Raw genomic sequence first — 19,881 nt, 5'->3', positions numbered from 1 at the left:
AAAGGAGCAGAACTAGCTTTTCCAAGGCCTCGGAAATTAGATCGTGACCAACCACACAACATCCCGGTTGCACTTCTGCCACGATTCATCATTTCCCTTGCGCTCGGTTATTTGCAGTCCTACGAAAAGTAAATGCAGTCACATTTCATACGCTAGTAAGGGCTGCTCTTTCCCTCGAAATAGCTCTATTGAATCGACCACTCTACAGTACCAACCCTAACCTAGATACATAGCAGCCAACGCCCACCTAGTAGCCAACACCGACCTAGCAGCTAACACCGACCTAGCCACCTAGCCACCTAACCACCAACATAAACCTGAGTAGGCTATTGCTTGAGAGGTACCGGCTTACCTCTTTTTTTAGCTTACTCCTACTCAGTATCGCTTGTGCTAGTAGCCCTGTAAACAAAGGGTGTTACTGTAGTAGCTTCGCGATGAAATCAAGCAGGAAGCTTTGCTGGGTATCGCTTGATCAGAATCGGGCTTAGTAGTGCCGTAAGCCAAGAAAGAGGACTGCATTTAACAAAAACAGGACTGCAAATAACCGAGCGCATTTCCCTTCACCATAAACTTCGGCCATCCTCGCTAGTTTTGCGCCTGCTCGTTCGTTGTCTCCATGGTTGTTGTTTCCTCTCTTTCGAGTGGTCAGGACGCGTTGCCTTGTAGCCGAAACGCGTCGCGTATCGGTTGTTTCTGCCAGGCTTTTTTCGAGCGGTGGCAGATGTGTTGATTGCTTATCCACATTCCTAGCTCCTTTTCCACAACATGCCGGCCACTGACACGCCAGGGTAATCGAGAATCGATGAAGCAAAGGCCCGTGAGAGACCTCATGGCATGTACACCCGAGCCATGCTTGCGAGGTTCACGGTCCGCAAGTGAGACCTTTCCTTGGGCATTTCTGATTATCTTTCGATGAAATATACCTTTCATCGTCAGAGACCAAGGAGGCTCAAAGTGCGGCGGTGAAGGTTACCGAGAATCCATCGATCTAGGACCTGCAGAAAAACTGGTTCACTTCATTTAACCCTGCAGCATGCATATGACCTGCGCAGTTTACTGAGTACATCCTGAGCTATCGATTCGGTCAGACATGATCGCAACGGCTTCGACATCATAGCATAACCTTTTCCGAGACAAATACCTGGAGTATCCGGCCCATTTTACCTTCCTCCCCACCAGTCACTCGTTTAATTCCAACTAAAGTCATTCTTTTGAATCAACATATCTGTTAGTCTATCCGAATAATCGACTATCTTGTAGGGAATTGAATGATGGATTGATGGAACATGTCCTCACCTACCACTACACCAAAGAGAACTCCGAAGAGAACCACCCCGAAGCGCGGCCCCCTCTCAGAGCGAACCCCGTCGCAGAAGAACGAAGCAGCTGGGAGACTGCGGAGAGAAAGCAAGCCGGACCTGACGGATGTTGACATCTTCACCACCACACCTTTTCCTACGAAGCCGCAACATGTCCTCCTTCCAAGCACGATACGAAAGCAGAGGAGCAGGCAAAACGTCGAAACTGAGCTCCCGAACCTCTTCCTCAACTGGTCGCAACCAGACATCTCGAGCTCTGCGACACGAGCGCAAAACAGGCAAGATGAGCGAAGGGTGCGCCGCGCTCCAAAGATACAACTCAAGCAGTCCGTTACAGCCCTTCGCGAAATGTACGAGGCGCAGGCCGAGAGTTCGAGACCATCCACTGCGATACATTCCAGACCTTCCACCGCGGTGGCATCCCCTGCATCGCGACCAACAAGCTCGAGGCTACGAAGTGTAAGCTCTAGCGAGGCACTTTCCGGCCGTAGTGCTTGGGACATGCTCGGCCTGCCGAAAGTCTCTGCGGATGACCTGGCTATGCTCCCTACTCTGTCAGAAGACGTTCAGCCGCTCGACTCCGAACAGTCTTTTGCGTCCCGTGTAAGAAATCAAGGTGCTAGCTCAAGTCCAAATTTCAGGACCTTCGGCACATCGAGTCCTAGTCTCCCAACCTTCCACGATGTTGCGACCTCGTCAGATCCTGTTGAAGGTTCGAGTTCAGGACTCCAGATGGGGGGCATATCAAGCCCAAATTTTGTACAGCTCCATCATAGCTCGAGTATGATTTCAACAGATCCTACGCCACCATCCTTGGGGGCTGATGAGCCAGAAACGAGTCCCAACATTGTCAAATTGGGCACCTCTTCCCCAAAAAGGTCGAGCTCGCCTACCCCTTCAGAGGTATCGACCATTTCGAGGAAGAGAAAGAGGTCAGATATGGAAGGCTCTACTAATGCCGGCCGAACTCCGCTGTTCTTTGCTGGTCGAAACCGAACGCATTCTAGCCCACCGTTACGGAACGTGCCAGCAAGCTCAGATGCCTCTTTACGTTCGGACTCGAGGGTGCTCCCATCGTCACCACCCGAAGCTGAAAGCGCAAACTCCCAATCTCAGCCGACATCGAGTCCAGTCTTTAGAATGCCTGTTGCAGCGTTCAGTGCAGATCGAAGCTCGATCGTGAGTGCTCATACGAATCTCCAGAGCGTCTTGAGTTCAAGTCCAGGCCCTCCGCTACAGCAACCTATCGTGAGAGCACCCAACGTCAATCAGTTCGAGAGGCTGTCGTTGCAGAAACGAAACACTTCAGGACCGGCGAAGCTCGAAACAGATAATGTTCAGAGATTGTCCCCTATCCAGTCTGTTGCGAACATTGAGGTTCAGAAGCTATCATCTACCGACCTCGAACAGTTCCACATTCCACGCCGAAGTGCTTCTAGAGTCTCCGTATCCTCAGAAGAATTAGACGATAATCTGGATTCAGAATCAATAGCACCTGCTCAAGCCTACATGATAGAGCATGACCTTAACAGCTCACAAATCAATATGATCTCTGACGCCGACCATCACGAAGCCACAGATGAACTTGGAGCTTTACCGCGAGAACACTCGTCCTTCGCAGCAGCTCTGAGCCAAGCACGAAATGCTGGATATCTTAGCTCATCTTCAAGCAGCAATTCCCTTTCACGTTTTGACTCTCTACGAACGTCTTTGGACGGCCGACTGCAGAGTATGAAGTCTTTCACTTACGGCAGGGAAGATTCCATCTCATACCGGCCTGGCTCTTCTGCAAGCTATATGAGCCAAAACGTGGTACCCACGTGGGCTCGCAGATACTACTCAGGCTTCTACCAAGACTCCTTCCAGTATCTTTACCAATCTTCGAAGAGTCTAGGATATCCTGTCATCGAAGTTCGGCCGTCTTCGCGCCGTGCTTTTGTGCCAGCTTCAATACCCCCTTCTTCGTCATACGAGACAATTTCTACTACGTCAAATCTACGACAATCCCTATCACGATCTGTTCGTTCTTCAATCAAAAGCTTCAGACTATCTATTCCCTTACCTACGAGTCGACCACGACTCAATGCTCGACAATCTCATACCACAGCTGGCGTTGGCCCTCTAGTTTCAAATCCAGTGCGGCCTCAGTCGGAGTTGCTGTCTCCACCACCTTCTGCATATCGGAACCGACATACCATTAGACGCGTGTCTGCGCCGATTTCAGCTGTTGACCCTCGATTTCACTGGAATGGCATCATTGAAGAACCAGAAACAATGGAAGAAGCAGAGAAGCTCGAAGACCACGAGTATGCCGCTAGCCTCCAGCGCGCAGAGTCCACGAGCGCGAGACAACCCTGGCGACCATCGAGAAACAGCTTCGGACCTCCTGCGCGCTTCATACGCTTGCCGACGCCTCACCTACACCAAGACCGTAGACTACATACGGGATCCTCAGCATCGCATGGCTTTGGTGCCCCTTACAATGCTCGACCGAGATGGCAACCATCCGATGGCTATACTGACGAAGTTGGACGACCTTCGTGGTTCAAGATCGATCTCAAAGACTTTCAGGTCATCTGCTTCATGGCAGGCTTTGTGTTTCCACCAACGTGGTTTGTTGCTGCTCTCACGCCATTGCCTACTAGACCGACCAGCTACCATGACCTCGAAAAAATGGAAGCAGGACTACACAACAGTTATGGTGCACAATCGAATTCAGCAGACGACTGGAGGCAGACGGATATTGTTGCAAGGCTCCGACTAGAGAAGCACATCCGTGGTCTGGAGGAGGTCAAATGGCAGAATGCGCGTTGGTGGCGCCGCATGAATCGGTGGATGTGTTGTGTCGGAGCTGTTGTTCTCGTTATCGTGATAGTTCTCGCTGTGATCGGCACCAAGGGCCATTGGGCATAGGATGATATATTGGATGATACCCGTTTGGCATAAGGAGGCATTGTCCTGTACTGCGTTCTAGCGCTTAGTCATTTGTATATTGCACACAGACATAATCGTCGGATGAACAGATTACTCTTACAGCCTTTACGGGCTTCTCAATGCTACTGACTTGATGAGTAACATGCTAGAATTATAGCATGATTCTCTGGATCTGGTACTGCCACAGCTTGAGCGGCATGCAGGACGTGCCAGTCCATTGACAAGGCAAAAACGTTCGCCACCCTGATCGAGGCATTAAATGCGCTCAAGAGGAGAGTCTGGTACCAGGCAGAAACTATGCTCTACTTCCGATGGTAGTGTGAGTTAGAATAAAGCCTTCTCATTGGCCACCACCACGACACAGCTACCAACACTATGGTACATACCAGGCACGTTCATTCACGAACCACAGACTATTGAACCAAGAAGAACAACACTCACCCACAAAATGTATATAATCTGCAGTCCTTGCATGTCGCGGTCTGCCTCTTCCACTCGATTTCACGTCTGCTACAGTGCTACTTCCTCTCACAGACTCGAGCTAGTCTCATACGAGCACCGGCAACACTGATAGCGAAATTAGGAGACCACGATCGATATGGAATCACTACCAACACGAAGCACCCCTCACTGGGTCGAGCCTACCCATCTCAATACCCTGATCACACGTGTCTCAGCCGTCGAACCCACACACCTGAATACCCTCGTCACCCGCGTCTCGACCGCCAACCCAACACCAACACATCTCAACACGCTAATCACTCGAGTTTCCGCCCGTGCTCCTCCACCACCATACCTACTCACATACCATAGACATCACACCTCAATTTCGACCCCAACGACGTTCCGTACCGCAACCTCAATCCAATGGACATCGACACCGACATCTCGATCTTCCCCTACCACCTTCCCCTCCACAAACAATATCCTCCCAAACGGCTACATAATCGCCCTGATTATAGCCGCAATCCTCCTCCTCTTCTCCGGCATAGCAGCCCTTTGCGTCCTATGTTTCCGAGGCCGACGACGCCGCTCAAAACCAGTATCTAGCAATTCGATCGCCATGACACCGCGTCCTACACCGTCAGAGCTCGAGAACCAGCAATCACCCGTAGCGCCGAGGAAAGTCGGTGGATACAGCTATAACCCCGCCTTCAACACTCGCGATCTCTGCTGGCGCTGTATGAAGGAGGGGTGTGGTGGGGAGGTGTGTCCGAGGCACAGTGGGGATGTGTTTGGGGATGGGTCGATTAGGACTCCGGAACGGGTTGATAGTATGAGGGCTAAGGTTTATCGGAAGCTGGGACGGGTTGGGACTGGCGAAAGTTCTAGTGGCAGTGGAAGTGGAAGTGGCACACGATCAGTACGCCGCCACCAGTCTATGACTACGAGGGCAGCATGGATGAAGGGGTTTTGAGCAGGCATGTGGTCTTGTGAGAGGATACTAGGCTTCTTGGTGCTAGATTGAGAAGAGCGAAGTTGCGCGCCAGTCTGCGCACTAACTGAGTGCATTAGCAATTAGCAACATGCTCATATGCAAAGCATGGTACGAACAGTGTGCCTGAGTCTTGTCAAATCATAAATTGTCGCATAAGAGCGAATTTGCACTTCCTGGTCCAGCTTGAGTTTCCGTTCTTCTGGTTGAGCCGGACTTTTCTGACCGTGTAGACCAACATTGCATGATCATGAATATATGCTTAACGTTGTATAAATACCCAGCGTCATGGCATGGGACGCAATCGCTCAGTCAAATACTTACAAAACTACCTTACACCTCACCTCAACCTCACTACCCGTCTCTCCTCCTAATTCCTGAACCTCAAGTCAAGCCTCAAAACTCCTCACCACTCTCACATCCCCCAAGCCACCGCACCACAATGGAATTCTCCCTCCTCTTCACCATCCTAGCCACAATCCTCGTATCCCTCCTAGCCCTAGCCCTCTGCTGCGCAGGCTGCTGCGGCGCCTGCTTTATCGCCATCTACGACAGCATTCGAGACGGACGTCGACGCCGACGTCCGGCGGCAGAGGTCCAGGGTTATCGGTTGAGAGACGTAGGCGCAGAAGGAGGAGAAAGGGAAGGTAGAAGGGCAAGCCCACGAACGCCACCTCCGACGTATGTGGTTCCGCAGGCGAGATTCGAGGTGCTGGTAAGGCCGAGGGGTCCGGCACCGGCTTATGAGGCGGTGCAGGCGCCCCCGCCGGCGTATGCGGGGGGTGGCTCTGGGAGGCACAGGTCGTGAGAATATGCTTGGCTTCTTTTGGAACTGTAGCTAAAGGATGGTAACCAACTCACGACGAAGAGAGCGACGACAAAGAAGAGAGCTGCGGGATAAGGATAACGCTGACCACGTGTCAATTTGTGCCGGCTGGGATCGGACTAACGATTTGCACAGCGCGGCTGCGGCTTCTGAGGATCACGCCCTTGCTGGTGAGAGCAGTCGGCAGACGGAAGTGAATCTGTTTTCACGAAGAAGCAAAAGCGGATCGAAAAAGAGCTCAGCATGAGTTGATTGAGGGTTGACATCGATATGGCGGGACTATGCACGCGCAGAAAACAGCGAGCATGTTTTGAATGTTTGGGTGATGAGCGGCAGGTGCGAAAGGGTGAGCACGATGAGGCAATTGCGTACCAATGCCGGTAGGCTTGGCGTGGTGCGAGAGTATGGTCCGGTGAGAGATAGCGGAAAGCTTATTGAGGGACCCACCTGTTTGATGTTAGATAGTCAGCACGACAGTACTGTACTGCATAAACCACCCTGGCCCACAAGGTTGCTCAGAATACACCACAGACGAATCGCCGACCTCACTGCTTGATGTCCTTACGGGTTGCAGATCGCGAGTCAGGTTTCAGTATTTCCGAGCCTTACGAGTATCAGTCGCGGTTCCAGCTACGATAATGTCCCATGCAGCGCAGAACGGCCTGGAAATAATGGTGTCTGATTTCGATCGTAGTAGATATGGTCAATGTTCGGTATTGATGAACAAAAACTTCTATTCATGGCATTAGCGACACATATGGTTAGTATCACAATACCTCTTTTCGAAAGCTGCTCAAACGTGCTCAGCTATGGTTGGGTACTGATAGTATGCGAGCCCGATCACACACTAGCCATATGTACTTGCTTGGTCCTGCGCTCGACGGTGCGTCAAAACCCAATCGAGGCTCCAGTCTGTAGGGAGGTGTGGTCGTCCATATGTTGGACCAAGCTATAAAGCAGGCGGACCCGCTCGATGCTTGCGTATCCAAGTTTTCGTTTTTCTTTTTCTTCATACCATGTCCGTCGTCAGTCTCGATAAGAACGAGACGACTACGGCATCAACCTGCCATCCTTGGCCGATCTGCAACTTCAACAAAGCGTGGGCCAGCCTTGACAAAACGACGCAGATCGTATCGGCTTTCTCTTTAGTCCTCGTTATCGCACTGGTCACAGCCTTCTTAGTGCTCTACTGCCTTTTCCCGGAAATTCTTTGCGCCCCCTGCATCGCGCGTCAACGCCGCTTGGGACGCGAGGGAAGGAGGAGGAGGAGAAGAAGAAGAAGAAGAAGAAGATCCGAGACAGTGGTTTAGTCATACGTAAGCAGGATTTGAGAGTGAAGTCAACCAGGAGTGAATCGCCGCGCCGTTCGGACGAACTGACCAAGCCATTACAACCATGACTTTTCCATCGTATCGGAGCCTCTTCATCGTCGCAGTTTACATCCTCATCGGCTTAGGATGGCTGATAACCGGATGGCCTCTTTTCGGACGGTACCCTGACCTACATAGCGGCTTGTCCTCACCATTCGCAGGCTCGGACTTGTACAGCCATCATGTATGCAGTATGAACGCATCGTCAAACATGGTATCGTTCATCAAAGCGCACGGCTTCAGCTTTGTACCACCAACGGATCGACAGGATGGGTGTGTCTCATCAACGATAACAATAGTTCATATCTGTCTGTTATGGTTTCTGGTTATATCGGCACTCTTCTTGATGCCTACATACCTGATCAGATACTGTGCAAGAATGAGTCGCGCGGAAGAGACTAGAGATGAAGAGCGTGGGGATGCTGTTGAACCTGCATCTTCAACACGGGTCGAAAGTACTGAGGATCACGTCCTGCACGACGACGACGTGGATTTAGCCAGAGCGTATATGTTCATACGTGCAATGGAATGGAAGCAGGAGTCGTAGCAGGGCGATTCGGTAGTGGTGTGAGAGTAAAAAGCTACTACCACGCATGAAGTGGTGACATGGAGGAAAGAGGAGGTGTTGAGCTTGCCATGTCGGGATAGGAGTGAAGTGGCCTGACAGCCTATCACGTGATAAAGATGCCTCGGTCAAATCGTGCCGGCGACCTCGGGCGGAGTACCCCAGATCTTCGGGAGGGCCAGTCTCCGCAGTTCTGACTAGAGCATCGCCGAGTCTTCTTGGATATGTAAGGTTCTTGCTTCCAGGCAAGATATCAGCTTGCGTCAGTCCGTAACATAGCCAAAATTTGTCATTGCCATACCATCGCCAACATGAACTTCGACTACTCTCCAGATTTGCAGGAGTTCATCTCCAAGGTCGACAAGTTCATCAACGCCGAGATTCTACCTCTCCAACACAGCGACGACAACAACCGCTTCTTCGACCACAGACGAGAACCATCAAGAACACTATGGGACAAAGGTGGTCTACCAAACCCCGAATGGGAGCAGCTCCTAGGCAAAGCACGAAAGCTAGCCGACGACGCAGGCTTCTACCGCTTCCCACTGGCCAAGGAATATGGCGGCCAAGAACACCCAAACACCAACCTCTGGATGTGTGCCCTCAGACTCCACATGGCATCTCACCCCGTCTACGGCGGAGGCGTCAGTCTCGCCAACGACCTGCAGAACGAGCACAGCGTCGTCGGCAACTTCCCTGATTTCCTCATGCTCTACCACTGGGGCAACCAGGAGCAGAAATCGAAGTACATCCCCATGCGCTTCGAAGGTAAGTTCCGCATGACATTCGGCCTAACAGAACTGTACCACGGCTCAGACGCAACACACATGGACACCAAAGCCGAGCCATGCAAGCTCGCAGACGGCAGCGACGGCTTCGTCATCAACGGCAACAAGCGCTGGCAGACAGGCGCCCACCACGCCACACACATGCTTGTATTCGCACGTACTGCTGGAAAGCCCGGCTCACCGATCGGCATAACAGCCTTCATCGTCCCAGCCGACACACCAGGCGTCAACATCCAATCATACGAGTACACCCTCAACATGCCCACCGACCACGCCACCATCCTCTTCAAGGACGTCAAGGTGCCCGCCTCCGCCATCCTAGGACCCCACGACAACGGCCTCGCTATAGCCCAAACCTTCACGCACGAGAACCGCATCCGCCAAGCTAGCTCCTCCTGCGGGGCCGCAAGATTCTGCATCGAGCGCAGCGTGAAGTACGCGCGGAACCGCACTGTCTTCGGCAAGCCGCTCTCCTCGAACCAGGCCATTCAATGGCCGCTTGTCGAACTCAGTACCCAAGCCGAGATGCTCCGCCTCCTCATCCTCCGCACCGCGAACGAAATGGACCAGATCCAGCAGAAGTATTCTAAGCCCGACTCGCCGATGCCACCGTGGATTGCGATCGAGAAGCAGCTTGGACACAAGATCTCGATGTGCAATTACTATGCGAATAGGCTGTGTACGCAGGCGGCGGATAATGCGATTCAGGTTCATGGTGGGAATGGGTATAGTAGACACCAGCCGTTTGAGCATATCTGGAGGCACTTCAGACGGTATAGGATTACTGAGGGATCTGAGGAGGTACAGATGAGGAAGGTGGCGGCGTATTTGTTTGGGTATAAGAATACGGGGTTGGATGAGAAGTCGAATGTGACGGATGAGGCGGCGACGGGTGAGAATGTTGGGGCCAAGAGTAAGCTGTGAGGTAAAATTGTGTGTGATGCCAGAAAACCACAGGAAATTACTATAGCGGTTGATAGCGCTCAATTTGGATATTTGCATTGTCGACTTCATTCCGCAAGGCCTTTCATGGTGAAGCCGTCGTTGCCAAGTAGGTCGTTTGTCTCAACGACGAATGTGTGATAACCAGTATATGAGGCGTGCCCCTCGATCTGAGTCTTCACGCATGGGTACTGCATAGGTATATCTATTTTGACCTCTTCAAGCACTGTGCCCATGAAGGCGGCGCGGTCGTTCCTCTTCAAAGACACAAGCGAGTGGTATGTCCATGAATTACCCGTTTTCAATTTCTTGTGCGCATAGGCGAGCGCCAGACGAGCAGAAACGGCACTTCCGGTTGGAGAACGATCGACCTGCTGATCGGCGAAGAAGCATAGGCCTGACTCTGCTCCTTGGCTGCCTGGCAACGGTACGCCTAGATCGGTGTCCACGAGAATGACGGAATATAAAAAGCTCAGGTCGTTCTCCTTGGGATGTCGGAAGACGTGTGACAACTCTAGATCGTTGTTGATAGTCGCCTTGAGCGCTTTGGTGAACTGGTTGGCAACATCCATGTCAAATTTGCTTAGACTATTTAGGAAAGGCAGCTGGCGGACATTGACGAAGCAGTAAAACGCGCCGCCGTATGAGAAGTCTGCAACGATGGAGAAATCCGAAGGCCACACTGGATTGTTCGGTAGGCGAATAGTGATGTTCAGACCTGTAGCAAAGCAGTCGACTGATGTGAACGTCACTGGCCGGGACGGATCCGACTTCATGCCATCTTCTTTAGTCGGTACGGTGACCTCCACGAGGCCACAGGGCGCGTGAAGCCTCACGAAAGTCGTCCCTTTCTCAGAATCGAGTTGCAGCTTCTTCCTGTTGGGAAACATCTCAAGATCGTGGGTATCGACGAGAAAGCGACCTAGCGCAATGGTGGCATGGCCGCACATGGTCGAGTACCCATCATTGGTGGTAAATAGAACGCCAATATCAGCTTGACCTGACTTAGTCAGCTCAGTTTCTTGCCTGAGAATGGCTCCGTACATGTCGAAGTGACCTCGGGGCTCCAGCATAAGTCGACGGCGGATGTGATCGTATTGCGACTTTGCTTGCGATCTCTGTTCCAAAAGGGAGCCAGTCAGGCTAGGATAGCCCTTGATGATTATGCGCGTTGGCTCACCACATGTGTGCATGTCAATACAAGTGATGGGTTCATGTTCTGAACCAGAAAGGTCCTTGATCACATCCATCTTGAATGCTTTGGTGAATATTGCCCAAGTGGTTCGGTCCTAGTCAATTAGTGTTGGTACTCTGGTAGTGGGAGGATCAGATTGTGCAGAATGAACACACGCAGCTGGTGTGAGCATTTTCTTTAATATGTTACAAGGTCGGTACAGTAGACAAAGATAGACTCGGGCATGCTTCCGATCCGCCTTCCGCCTCCCGTCGTCCCGATTTGGCAGTTGCGGGAAATAGTGCAAATGGTGCAAACATGACGCCCACTCGCGCCTGCATCAACAAACGAGACGCGTAAAGTAGGTGCTTGAAAAGATATCGAAATTGACGAAGGGTAAAAAGTCAGAGGGGCTTGAAACACTGCCATCGATACGTGTACCCGATCCATGCGCTGAGTAACTGCAATGTGCTCAAAATGGCCACAATCAACTTCAATGAGAGCACAACCTCGGTGCCGCCAGACGAGGGAGCATTAGTGGCCGAATTGAGGGACAGATTGACCGAAGCCACAATAAAGTGCTCAGAAAGATGTCTTTACCAGTCAGCGAAATGGTTTGTGGTCAGCCATCTCCTAGTATTCGACTGACTAATTCAGGACAGCAGAACTTCTAGATTCCCTGCCGGAAGATGAAGACCAAGATGCACAAATGTTGGGTGCTGAGGCACCGACATCGTCCTATCGAATGCTGTCAACGAGCTATGATGATCCACACGAGGCGTCACTAGAAGCCAGAGAAGCCAGCAAGTATCTGCTTGCTAAGTCCTACTTCGACACCAAAGAGTTTGATCGATGTGCTTCAGTCTTCCTTCCACCTGCAGTACCTGCTGGTGGACTAGCAGTCTTCGAGAAGTCAAAGGCTCGCACTCCTCTTTCCACACCTTCAAAGAGAGGGAAATCGAAAGTAAACGACCTCAGCCCTCTTCCGAAACTCAGCCAGAAATCTCTCTTCTTGGCCCTCTATGCACGGTATTTGGCAGGTGAGAAGCGGAAAGAGGAGGAAGGCGAGATGGTACTGGGTCCTGCTGACGGTGGTCAGAGTACAAACAGAGAGCTAGCAGCCATCTCGAGACAACTAGAAGACTATTTCCGCATAAGAGACGCTGCAGATCCACAGCTCAAGCGGTCACAAGGCTGGCTCGAATATCTGTACGGTATTGTGCTGGCCAGGTCGAAGCAGGAAGAGCTGGCACAGGAATGGCTTCTCCGATCAGTTCGACTGAATCCTTACAACTGGGGTGCTTGGGAGGAAATGTCTCATCTGTTGTCGTCAGTCGATGATCTGAACAGTCAACTCCATTCGGGCATCCTACCACAGAATGTGATGACTCTCATATATCAGGTCCACGCCAATGTCGACCTCTTCTCCACAACCGACAGTGGTTCGACAGCAACGGCTCTGAACTCACTCCTCGACATCTTCCCAACTTCAACCTTCCTCTTGACCCAGCAGGCTCTGTTCTACTACCACTCGAAAGACTTCGAGACATCATCATCCATATTCCAGGACATTCTTGTAGCACATCCATACCGGCTGGATGGCCTCGACCATTACTCGAACATTCTGTACGTCATGACCGACCGACCAAAACTTGCTTTCCTAGCACATCTTGCCACAAGCGTCGACAAATTTCGACCAGAGACCTGCTGTGTGGTAGGCAATTACTACAGCTTATGCTCACATCACGAGAAGGCAGTCATGTACTTCCGCCGAGCACTCACACTGGACCGATCGTTTTTGTCGGCTTGGACACTGATGGGCCACGAGTATATCGAATTGAAGAACACCCACGCCGCAATCGAGTCCTACCGAAGAGCCGTCGACGTTAACAGAAAAGACTACAGAGCCTGGTATGGTCTTGGCCAAGCATACGAGGTGTTAGACATGGGTTTCTACGCTCTGTTCTACTACCAGCGTGCTGCAGGTCTCCGACCGTATGACGCCAAGATGTGGCAAGCCGTTGGGTCATGCTACGCAAAGATGAACAGACTTGAGCAAGCCATCAAAGCTCTCAAGCGTGCTTTGGCAGCCGGGACATATTATGAGACAGAGTCACCAGCACAATCATTCAACACGTCCGTCGCAAGTGTAAAGGGTAAAAGCTCTCGAAAGAATGCAGGTCGGAAGCTACTCGATCCCGAAACATTATTCCACATCGCACAGCTCTACGAAAGGATGCCTGATGAAACAGAAGCAGCACGCTACATGGAGCTATGTCTCGCTCAAGAAACAGGTTCAACAGGTGACCAAAAGGCACAGAAGCTGAAGCACAAGCCGCAGCGACAGAAAGGTAAAGCGTCATTCACTGCCGTCAACGCCAGTCAAAACGATGATAACGCTGGTGGAGACGGCGACACTGACGTCCTCTCCGAAGCATCATCACCATCCTCGAATGCTACAGAACCACTCTCACCTCCAGGCTACCATGCAGGAAGTCACGGTGAAGAGACAAGCGATGGCTTTGGCACTGGCACAACGGCTACGACGTCTCGGGCGCGTCTCTGGCTGGCTAGGTATGCGTTCAAGAACAATGATCTGGATCGTGCTGAGAGGCTAGCTGAGGAGTTATGTATGGACGGTTTCGAGGTTGAGGAGGCAAAGGGTCTAGTGAGGGAGGTCAGAGGCAGGAGGGAAGCTATCGCACCGGGTGGTAGTACGCCATTTGCTTTTGCTGGCGATGAGGGTTAAGGACCACCAAGCCGATGGTAAAAATAACGCGGACACACAAAATATTAGGGTAGAGCACAACCCCTAAATGGTCCCCTAAGATAATCCGGAGTGCTTAGAGCATTAGTGAGCACAAGCCTAACTTATGCCTAAGCTTTATTTGACCAATGATTTGCGTGTCCGCGTTTTTTTTGGCAGAGGCTCGCCACGTAGGCATAGTGCGACCATTGTTACTTCATGGCTCGACTGATGTTCTCGCCTACACAGGGGGCGGGCACTCCTGCTACATGAATCTAAAGCCCCCTGATCCATCACAACCGTCCGTCCTCGCGACATCATAGCGTGACGCATTCCAAGCGTCGGTCGATCCGTCCGGATCACCTCAGCAGCCCGGTCGTGGGTTCTATGGCGCTGTACAGCTGAACCCAGCTGCTTGCATAACACAAGGTTCCACCACGCCACTGCCGCGATTTTCAACACACGGTGCCGCGGGACAGCGTCCAAGCCCAACGGACCACTGATGCCCTTGCAGGATCCCTGTAACAGCGTTGACGCCAGATCTCATCCCTTCACTTCCGTCGGCTCTTTCCCATACACCCCAATCTACCACTTCCCATAGATCTCCTTGTTGACTCTAGCAATATAATTAGACTTCGCTAACGCCAGGGACGTGGATGCTTTTGATGAAACTGGACCGCTTTGGTCCTTGATTCGTGTGTCTGTGTCTTTGGTTGTAGACTTTTCCTCAGGGGATTCTTTTTGCTCGGAACGAACAGCATCTCCTGGCTCCGACTTCCAGCCAGTTTTATGAATAGGGGTGGGTGGGTAGATGGGAGTGATGCCGAAGGTTTTACGGACGATGTCTCTGATTGGGATGGGTTTATCGAAGTTTGGCATTGTAGGTGGATTTGGGAGGTGTGCTGTTGGAGCCTGTAAGAAGGAGGATAAGTCTGAAGTGCCGCATGAGGGCATTGGTCATAGACATTGGTGTTGAGTGATTCAGCTTTGCCTGATTGTATGGATGGACAAACAGACAATGGGTACGTAGGTTTGACGCTTCCCTTTAGGCATGGCGACCAGATAAGGGGGCGCCGATTCTCGGTTGAAACGTCACTGATCAATCTCACCTGGCCATTTGTTCAGTGCTCAGGCTCATGGTCATGGATCCTGCTGATCATTCACGGCTGTGCCATCGGACTCCCACCCCGGATCAGACGCAACTGGCTCCTCTCCGATGACCTTTCTCGTAAATCGTCGCAGATATTTGTTAGCTTCGTAGTCAGGCATTCTCAGAGGGTAAGAGAGGGGCTGCGGTGCTATCAGCATCTATGCCACCATTTAAGGCGATTGACCACTTACCAATCTTCCACCGTCCTCCGTCAGCTCTATCAAAGGTACCGCGAGAACCTCCCGCCAGGCACCCTGTTGAAACTCCTGCACTAAAGTGTGACGTTCGACACTGATCAAACAGAGTGGTCCGTTGGATTCTGGATTGCCGAGTGGGATGCAGATGCGGCCGTAGTTGCCCGTGACAGTCGTGCCGGACTCTGGAAAGTCAAGCGATCCCCTGACTTCGTTAGTAACACGGGTTGCCGATTTCTGAGCTGCGCTGTTTGCATCCTTCAGTGTTGTGAAGACTCCGACTATCTGAAATGCTCCGGGTGCGTGACCTGGGCTGTATCTGTCGAACCATCTTTCGGTGACAATCCAAACTGCGTTGGCGTTAGCTGGCAGTCCTTGGCTCTCTGGGTCTTGTGATCGTGCTGGTTGCAATTGAGGATCATCTGGAGCTTGATTTGACCCTGGCCCAGCTGTGCCTATGGTCTGAGGATCGTGACCCGGGCTATCGTTGGTGGTTCTTGCAGCTGCTTCTGGTGTTGGTCCAGGCTGTGGTGTGCTTGCCATGTCTGGAGCTTGTGTTGTTGCTGGTTGGCTTATGTTTTGAGGGAGAGTCGTAGAAGCATTGGAAGAAGCTCTGGATATAAGTGAGGTGGGCGATTGTCATGCTGATGTGCAAGCACAGATTGTTTGGAAGACAACCCAAACATCCAATGACCATGTGAGCATAGGCGTACTCCCCAGTAACCACAAGGTAGGCAATCCTGCATACGGTAGGCGCGGACGATGGCATCCTGGATTGTGGCCTCACCGTCGACAAAACTTAGACCTTCTATCGGAGTCTGTCTGTACGTCAGCACAACCTGTGTTTATCATTGTATAGCAAACCTCCTGCTCCTGCAATGTACTTACAGTCTTGTGCCTCTTCACGATCCTTCATCATCAGAAAGAGGCTTCACCACCAATCCCATCTCAGCTTTGCCAGGACCGGCCTTGGAGGACTCCGTCGCAAAGTATCCTTTCATAGTCTCAGCGCGACATTCGATCCGGCATACCCATGACCATCATCTTGGCAATCTTACTTGTATCTAGCTGTCATCTCGATGCTCTCCGTGGTCGTGCTCTTTTCGTTGATATTCTTCTCGGCAGCTGTGGCAGTAGCTTCCGTGATTGCGCGCACATGTAGAAGTCGCGATTCGCCAGGCTCCGAACTGCTGTTGAGTCAATCCAGATTTCGGTTACTGCTCATAATGAACGATGGATCGTCTGGAAGTAGTGACATGACGTTCCGAGTCTCAAGATACCGAAAACGATGTTGATGTGGGTAATGCAGTCAATGTGGGACGTTTACCTTTGTCAAAGGCTGCTATTGGGCGTACTCTCCGCGTGTGTACTTGTTGATGTGCCGGCATGGCAAGTATGACTGGTTGATCCCGCACTATTAGTTCTCAACATGCAGAAAAGACGATCGTGAAAGCCTCTGCGATATTACAACAGCAGGCGCGGAGCCAAGTAAAGACGGAAGGTGTCCAGGGGGAGTCGAAAGATCTTTGGATGTGAGTAAGCTGAACATGCAGGCTCAGCGCAATCGAACTGCCACCCTCGATCAGTCCGGTATCGCTTGCACTGCTGCAGTTTGCATGCTCGAATCTTGACAAGTAATTCCCGCAACAGCGTGTGTCATCATAGGATCTTCACTGCTATGGTTGAGCTGCTCGTTGTGTTTACCCTTCAATGCAGACCTCTTGCTGCGTCCAACATCGCTTCTGATCTTACGCCCGTTTGCATGTCTTGGCACATCAGGCCGAGTTTGTTTCTTTCTGCCAGCTTTGTGATGCTCCGGACTTGCTCTACCCGTGTTAATTGTATACTGTACCCCAGCCTGGGTGACACCGAGGAACTTAGCGATGTCCTCGTACTTGTGTCCGAGCCTCCTCATGAGGAGAATATCACGCCGTTGATCACGCGTAAGACGCTTGCTGCCTGTTCTGCACTGCTTATCATCAGACTGATCGAGGTGGTCCTTCGCTGTGGCGACTGTATCAGTCCCCGCATTTTCAATGGTCTCGGATGCGGCGGACAGAACGATTGGAAGCGATGCTTCCCGAGGCTGTGGCCCAGTATCTCTACTGTTCGTACCACGTAGCGGTGCACGAGACGCGACGTCCTGATGAGACCCATGGTCTAAGGGAGGAATGCTAGGATGACTCTCGTTTCGAAGCGCTTCTTCGTGCCTTGCATTGGGCGCCCTGGGACCACCGGACGATTTTAATACACGAGAGTCAATGTTGTCGTTAATTTCATCCCCATCGTCCGTCTGTGTGAACAATGAGACTATGGTACCTGGATAGCCATAACGAGAGCCATGTGGAGGTAGCATTACGATGATGCTTTGAGCTGATATTTTCCTTAGCAGCCACGTACCGGAAAAGCAAGATGAGCACCTGTTTCGGTTCATTTTAGGCAAGTTAAGCGCGACAGGGTGCTCACGTTGCTTTCCCGGTACGTGGCAGCGAGCTTAAAACGATGCCTTTCAGACCACCAAAGTGAGATCGAGTTCCTGGCCAATGAGAAAGCACCAAAAAACGCGTCGTCGGCGCTAACTCTTTTTGCTCAAGCTCAATTTGAGCTTCTCGTTCAAGTTGAACTGCAAGTCATCGCTCTGCACAGCACTTGTTGAGTTAACGGTAATACAAGATGCAGTAATTGAAGCAATTGTGCCATAGCGCAGATAGACTCGATGAGATACATTGAGCCCTGACGATGTAGCATGCAATAATTCGCGTCGAGTTCACAATTCAACTATTACTGAGGCTCATAGGCTTAATTTGAAGGGGATACAGCTAAACCCTATGCACCAGCATGCCAACCCAGCTCAATGATCCTTCGGACAGAGAAAAGTGAGAAAACCACACACGCCGCCAGTCGCGACTGCTTTTGTGCTCTTTAGCATCCCGCGGCAGTCACAATGTTGTGCTCCTGCCTTCTCAGCTCAGGTGGTGACGAATTCATAAGGTGAGTTCCGATATATGCAAGTCTGTGTTGCCGACTACAACACGCGGTACCGTTTGCGGCTACAAATTTTGAATCACTTTTGGGCACTATTGCTTATCTTGTTCGGCCTGTCACAATGTCCTTCGAGGACCCACGAGGTTCCTTACCTCTCCCCCGGATGCAAGTCCACCAACCAGCTCCAAAGCTGCAGCAAAGCCGACGTTCGTTTCCTCAACTTCCAAGAGCAAAACACCATAGACTGAAGAAATTCCCATGCTATGATTGGATATTCTCCTCCGCCACGAATATGCACATAGCAATCGACAAATACTGGTTCAAGAGCTTCACACCTTTCGACACCTACGTCCTCACAGTAGCAGGTCAACACCAAGTCTCTATCAGAGGCATTGGCTCAGTTGACCTCAAAATCCGTTGCAAGCCGAACAGCCACCAGAGCCGTGTCATCCACCTCGAAAATGTTCTTTATGTGCCTAGCTGGACCTGCAACATCTTCTCTGACATCTACTTCAACCCCAGTTCCGGATATGACTTCGAGCACAAATGGACGAAGAACGGCGTCTGCTTCACAAAGAGGATGGAGGGCAAGGTCAAAGCTTGGGGATACACCGAATCGTTCTGTGGACTCGATCGACTTGTTCTGTCCCGAAAGCCTCACGGACGAAGTCCTATGCTCGAGGACAAAGATCGAGAGGTCTGGTCGGTCAATCTCAACTGGCCGTTATCTCAGAGAGACAAGTGGGATGAGTTCACTGCAAAAGAGCTACGCCGATTGGTAAAGGACCATGAAGCCGAGATCCTAGCCCAACAACAGAAAGCCCAGCAGAAGGCCGTGACTGAGTCTACCGAGCTTCTGCTGCCCAAGAACAACGACTCAGAACACCCCAACCCGAAGCTCAAGAGCACAAGTCCGCCACCATCAGCTTCGAAGATCTCGGTGAGATCGAAATCCGAGACCAACCTGGCAAAGGTAATGGCCCGTCAAGTCAGCGTTGCTAGTCTCAACCTCGAGCAGGCTGGGGCCAGAATGAGTCTCAATGAGCTCAGCAGCAACAAGACCGTCACTATCAAGACCGACCCAGAGAGCAGAGTCAGCTCGCTAAAGGCCAGTGTCAATGCCAGTCGAGGACTGCTGAAGGATTTCTTGGCCGCGAGGGCGGAGGACAAGGAGAACAGGCCGGGAAGAGCTAGTATAGGTGGTTTGTGAAACAGCTTGCGACGAGTGAGGAATGAGCATTGAACAGCAAGTATGGACGGCATGGTTGTGATGAGTATAATACTGCGCAATGCATAGGTGCATCACATGATTGGCATATGGTGCTTCTCTAAGCGCAAAATTAATTGACGGATACTTAGCATGTCTAGATAGCTGTCTATAGATCAGAGAGAAGTCAATGGCATGAATACATTCCTAAATACTTACGATCGCAAGTCTGTAGCCCTGAAACTG

The 19,881-nt window shown here is 51.4% G+C and overlaps 10 protein-coding genes across 10 annotated transcripts; 6 read left to right on the top strand and 4 right to left on the bottom strand.

Moving 5' to 3' along the window:
• Window positions 1-1,286: 1,286 nt before the first annotated feature.
• PMZ80_010538 (uncharacterized protein) lies at window positions 1,287-4,232 on the top strand (the record flags this gene model as incomplete). The annotated part of the gene is made up of 1 exon (XM_064878927.1): window positions 1,287-4,232. One exon carries the CDS (start codon window positions 1,287-1,289, stop codon window positions 4,230-4,232), a length of 2,946 nt encoding a protein of 981 aa, XP_064725328.1.
• Window positions 4,233-4,851: 619 nt separating this feature from the next.
• PMZ80_010537 (uncharacterized protein) lies at window positions 4,852-5,670 on the top strand (the record flags this gene model as incomplete). Its single annotated transcript, XM_064878926.1, has 1 exon — window positions 4,852-5,670. One exon carries the CDS (start codon window positions 4,852-4,854, stop codon window positions 5,668-5,670), a length of 819 nt encoding a protein of 272 aa, XP_064725327.1.
• Window positions 5,671-6,130: 460 nt separating this feature from the next.
• PMZ80_010536 (uncharacterized protein) lies at window positions 6,131-6,496 on the top strand (the record flags this gene model as incomplete). The annotated part of the gene is made up of 1 exon (XM_064878925.1): window positions 6,131-6,496. The coding sequence occupies one exon, from the start codon at window positions 6,131-6,133 to the stop codon at window positions 6,494-6,496; it is 366 nt and encodes a 121-aa protein (XP_064725326.1).
• A 2,264-nt stretch (window positions 6,497-8,760) lies between these two features.
• On the top strand, window positions 8,761-10,161 carry PMZ80_010535 (uncharacterized protein; the record flags this gene model as incomplete). Its single annotated transcript, XM_064878924.1, has 1 exon — window positions 8,761-10,161. The coding sequence occupies one exon, from the start codon at window positions 8,761-8,763 to the stop codon at window positions 10,159-10,161; it is 1,401 nt and encodes a 466-aa protein (XP_064725325.1).
• Window positions 10,162-10,247: 86 nt separating this feature from the next.
• PMZ80_010534 (uncharacterized protein) lies at window positions 10,248-11,429 on the bottom strand (the record flags this gene model as incomplete). Its single annotated transcript, XM_064878923.1, has 1 exon — window positions 10,248-11,429. The coding sequence occupies one exon, from the start codon at window positions 11,427-11,429 to the stop codon at window positions 10,248-10,250; it is 1,182 nt and encodes a 393-aa protein (XP_064725324.1).
• A 401-nt stretch (window positions 11,430-11,830) lies between these two features.
• cut23 (Anaphase-promoting complex subunit 8) lies at window positions 11,831-14,102 on the top strand (the record flags this gene model as incomplete). Its single annotated transcript, XM_064878922.1, has 2 exons — window positions 11,831-11,967; window positions 12,011-14,102. 2 exons carry the CDS (start codon window positions 11,831-11,833, stop codon window positions 14,100-14,102), a joined length of 2,229 nt encoding a protein of 742 aa, XP_064725323.1.
• Window positions 14,103-14,684: 582 nt separating this feature from the next.
• Window positions 14,685-14,978, bottom strand: PMZ80_010532 (uncharacterized protein; the record flags this gene model as incomplete). Its single annotated transcript, XM_064878921.1, has 1 exon — window positions 14,685-14,978. One exon carries the CDS (start codon window positions 14,976-14,978, stop codon window positions 14,685-14,687), a length of 294 nt encoding a protein of 97 aa, XP_064725322.1.
• A 261-nt stretch (window positions 14,979-15,239) lies between these two features.
• PMZ80_010531 (uncharacterized protein) lies at window positions 15,240-15,986 on the bottom strand (the record flags this gene model as incomplete). Its single annotated transcript, XM_064878920.1, has 2 exons — window positions 15,240-15,389; window positions 15,441-15,986. 2 exons carry the CDS (start codon window positions 15,984-15,986, stop codon window positions 15,240-15,242), a joined length of 696 nt encoding a protein of 231 aa, XP_064725321.1.
• A 1,039-nt stretch (window positions 15,987-17,025) lies between these two features.
• On the bottom strand, window positions 17,026-17,799 carry PMZ80_010530 (uncharacterized protein; the record flags this gene model as incomplete). Its single annotated transcript, XM_064878919.1, has 1 exon — window positions 17,026-17,799. The coding sequence occupies one exon, from the start codon at window positions 17,797-17,799 to the stop codon at window positions 17,026-17,028; it is 774 nt and encodes a 257-aa protein (XP_064725320.1).
• A 750-nt stretch (window positions 17,800-18,549) lies between these two features.
• Window positions 18,550-19,638, top strand: PMZ80_010529 (uncharacterized protein; the record flags this gene model as incomplete). The annotated part of the gene is made up of 1 exon (XM_064878918.1): window positions 18,550-19,638. One exon carries the CDS (start codon window positions 18,550-18,552, stop codon window positions 19,636-19,638), a length of 1,089 nt encoding a protein of 362 aa, XP_064725319.1.
• Between the last annotated feature and the right edge of the window lie 243 nt (window positions 19,639-19,881).

The sequence above is a fragment of the Knufia obscura genome, assembly GCF_036327395.1.
Source record: "Knufia obscura strain CCFEE 5817 isolate CBS 148926 chromosome Unknown scaffold_18, whole genome shotgun sequence".
NCBI lineage: Eukaryota > Fungi > Ascomycota > Eurotiomycetes > Chaetothyriales > Trichomeriaceae > Knufia > Knufia obscura.
Note: the sequence above shows the minus strand (reverse complement) of the source record. Positions and strands in the feature narration are given on the sequence as shown.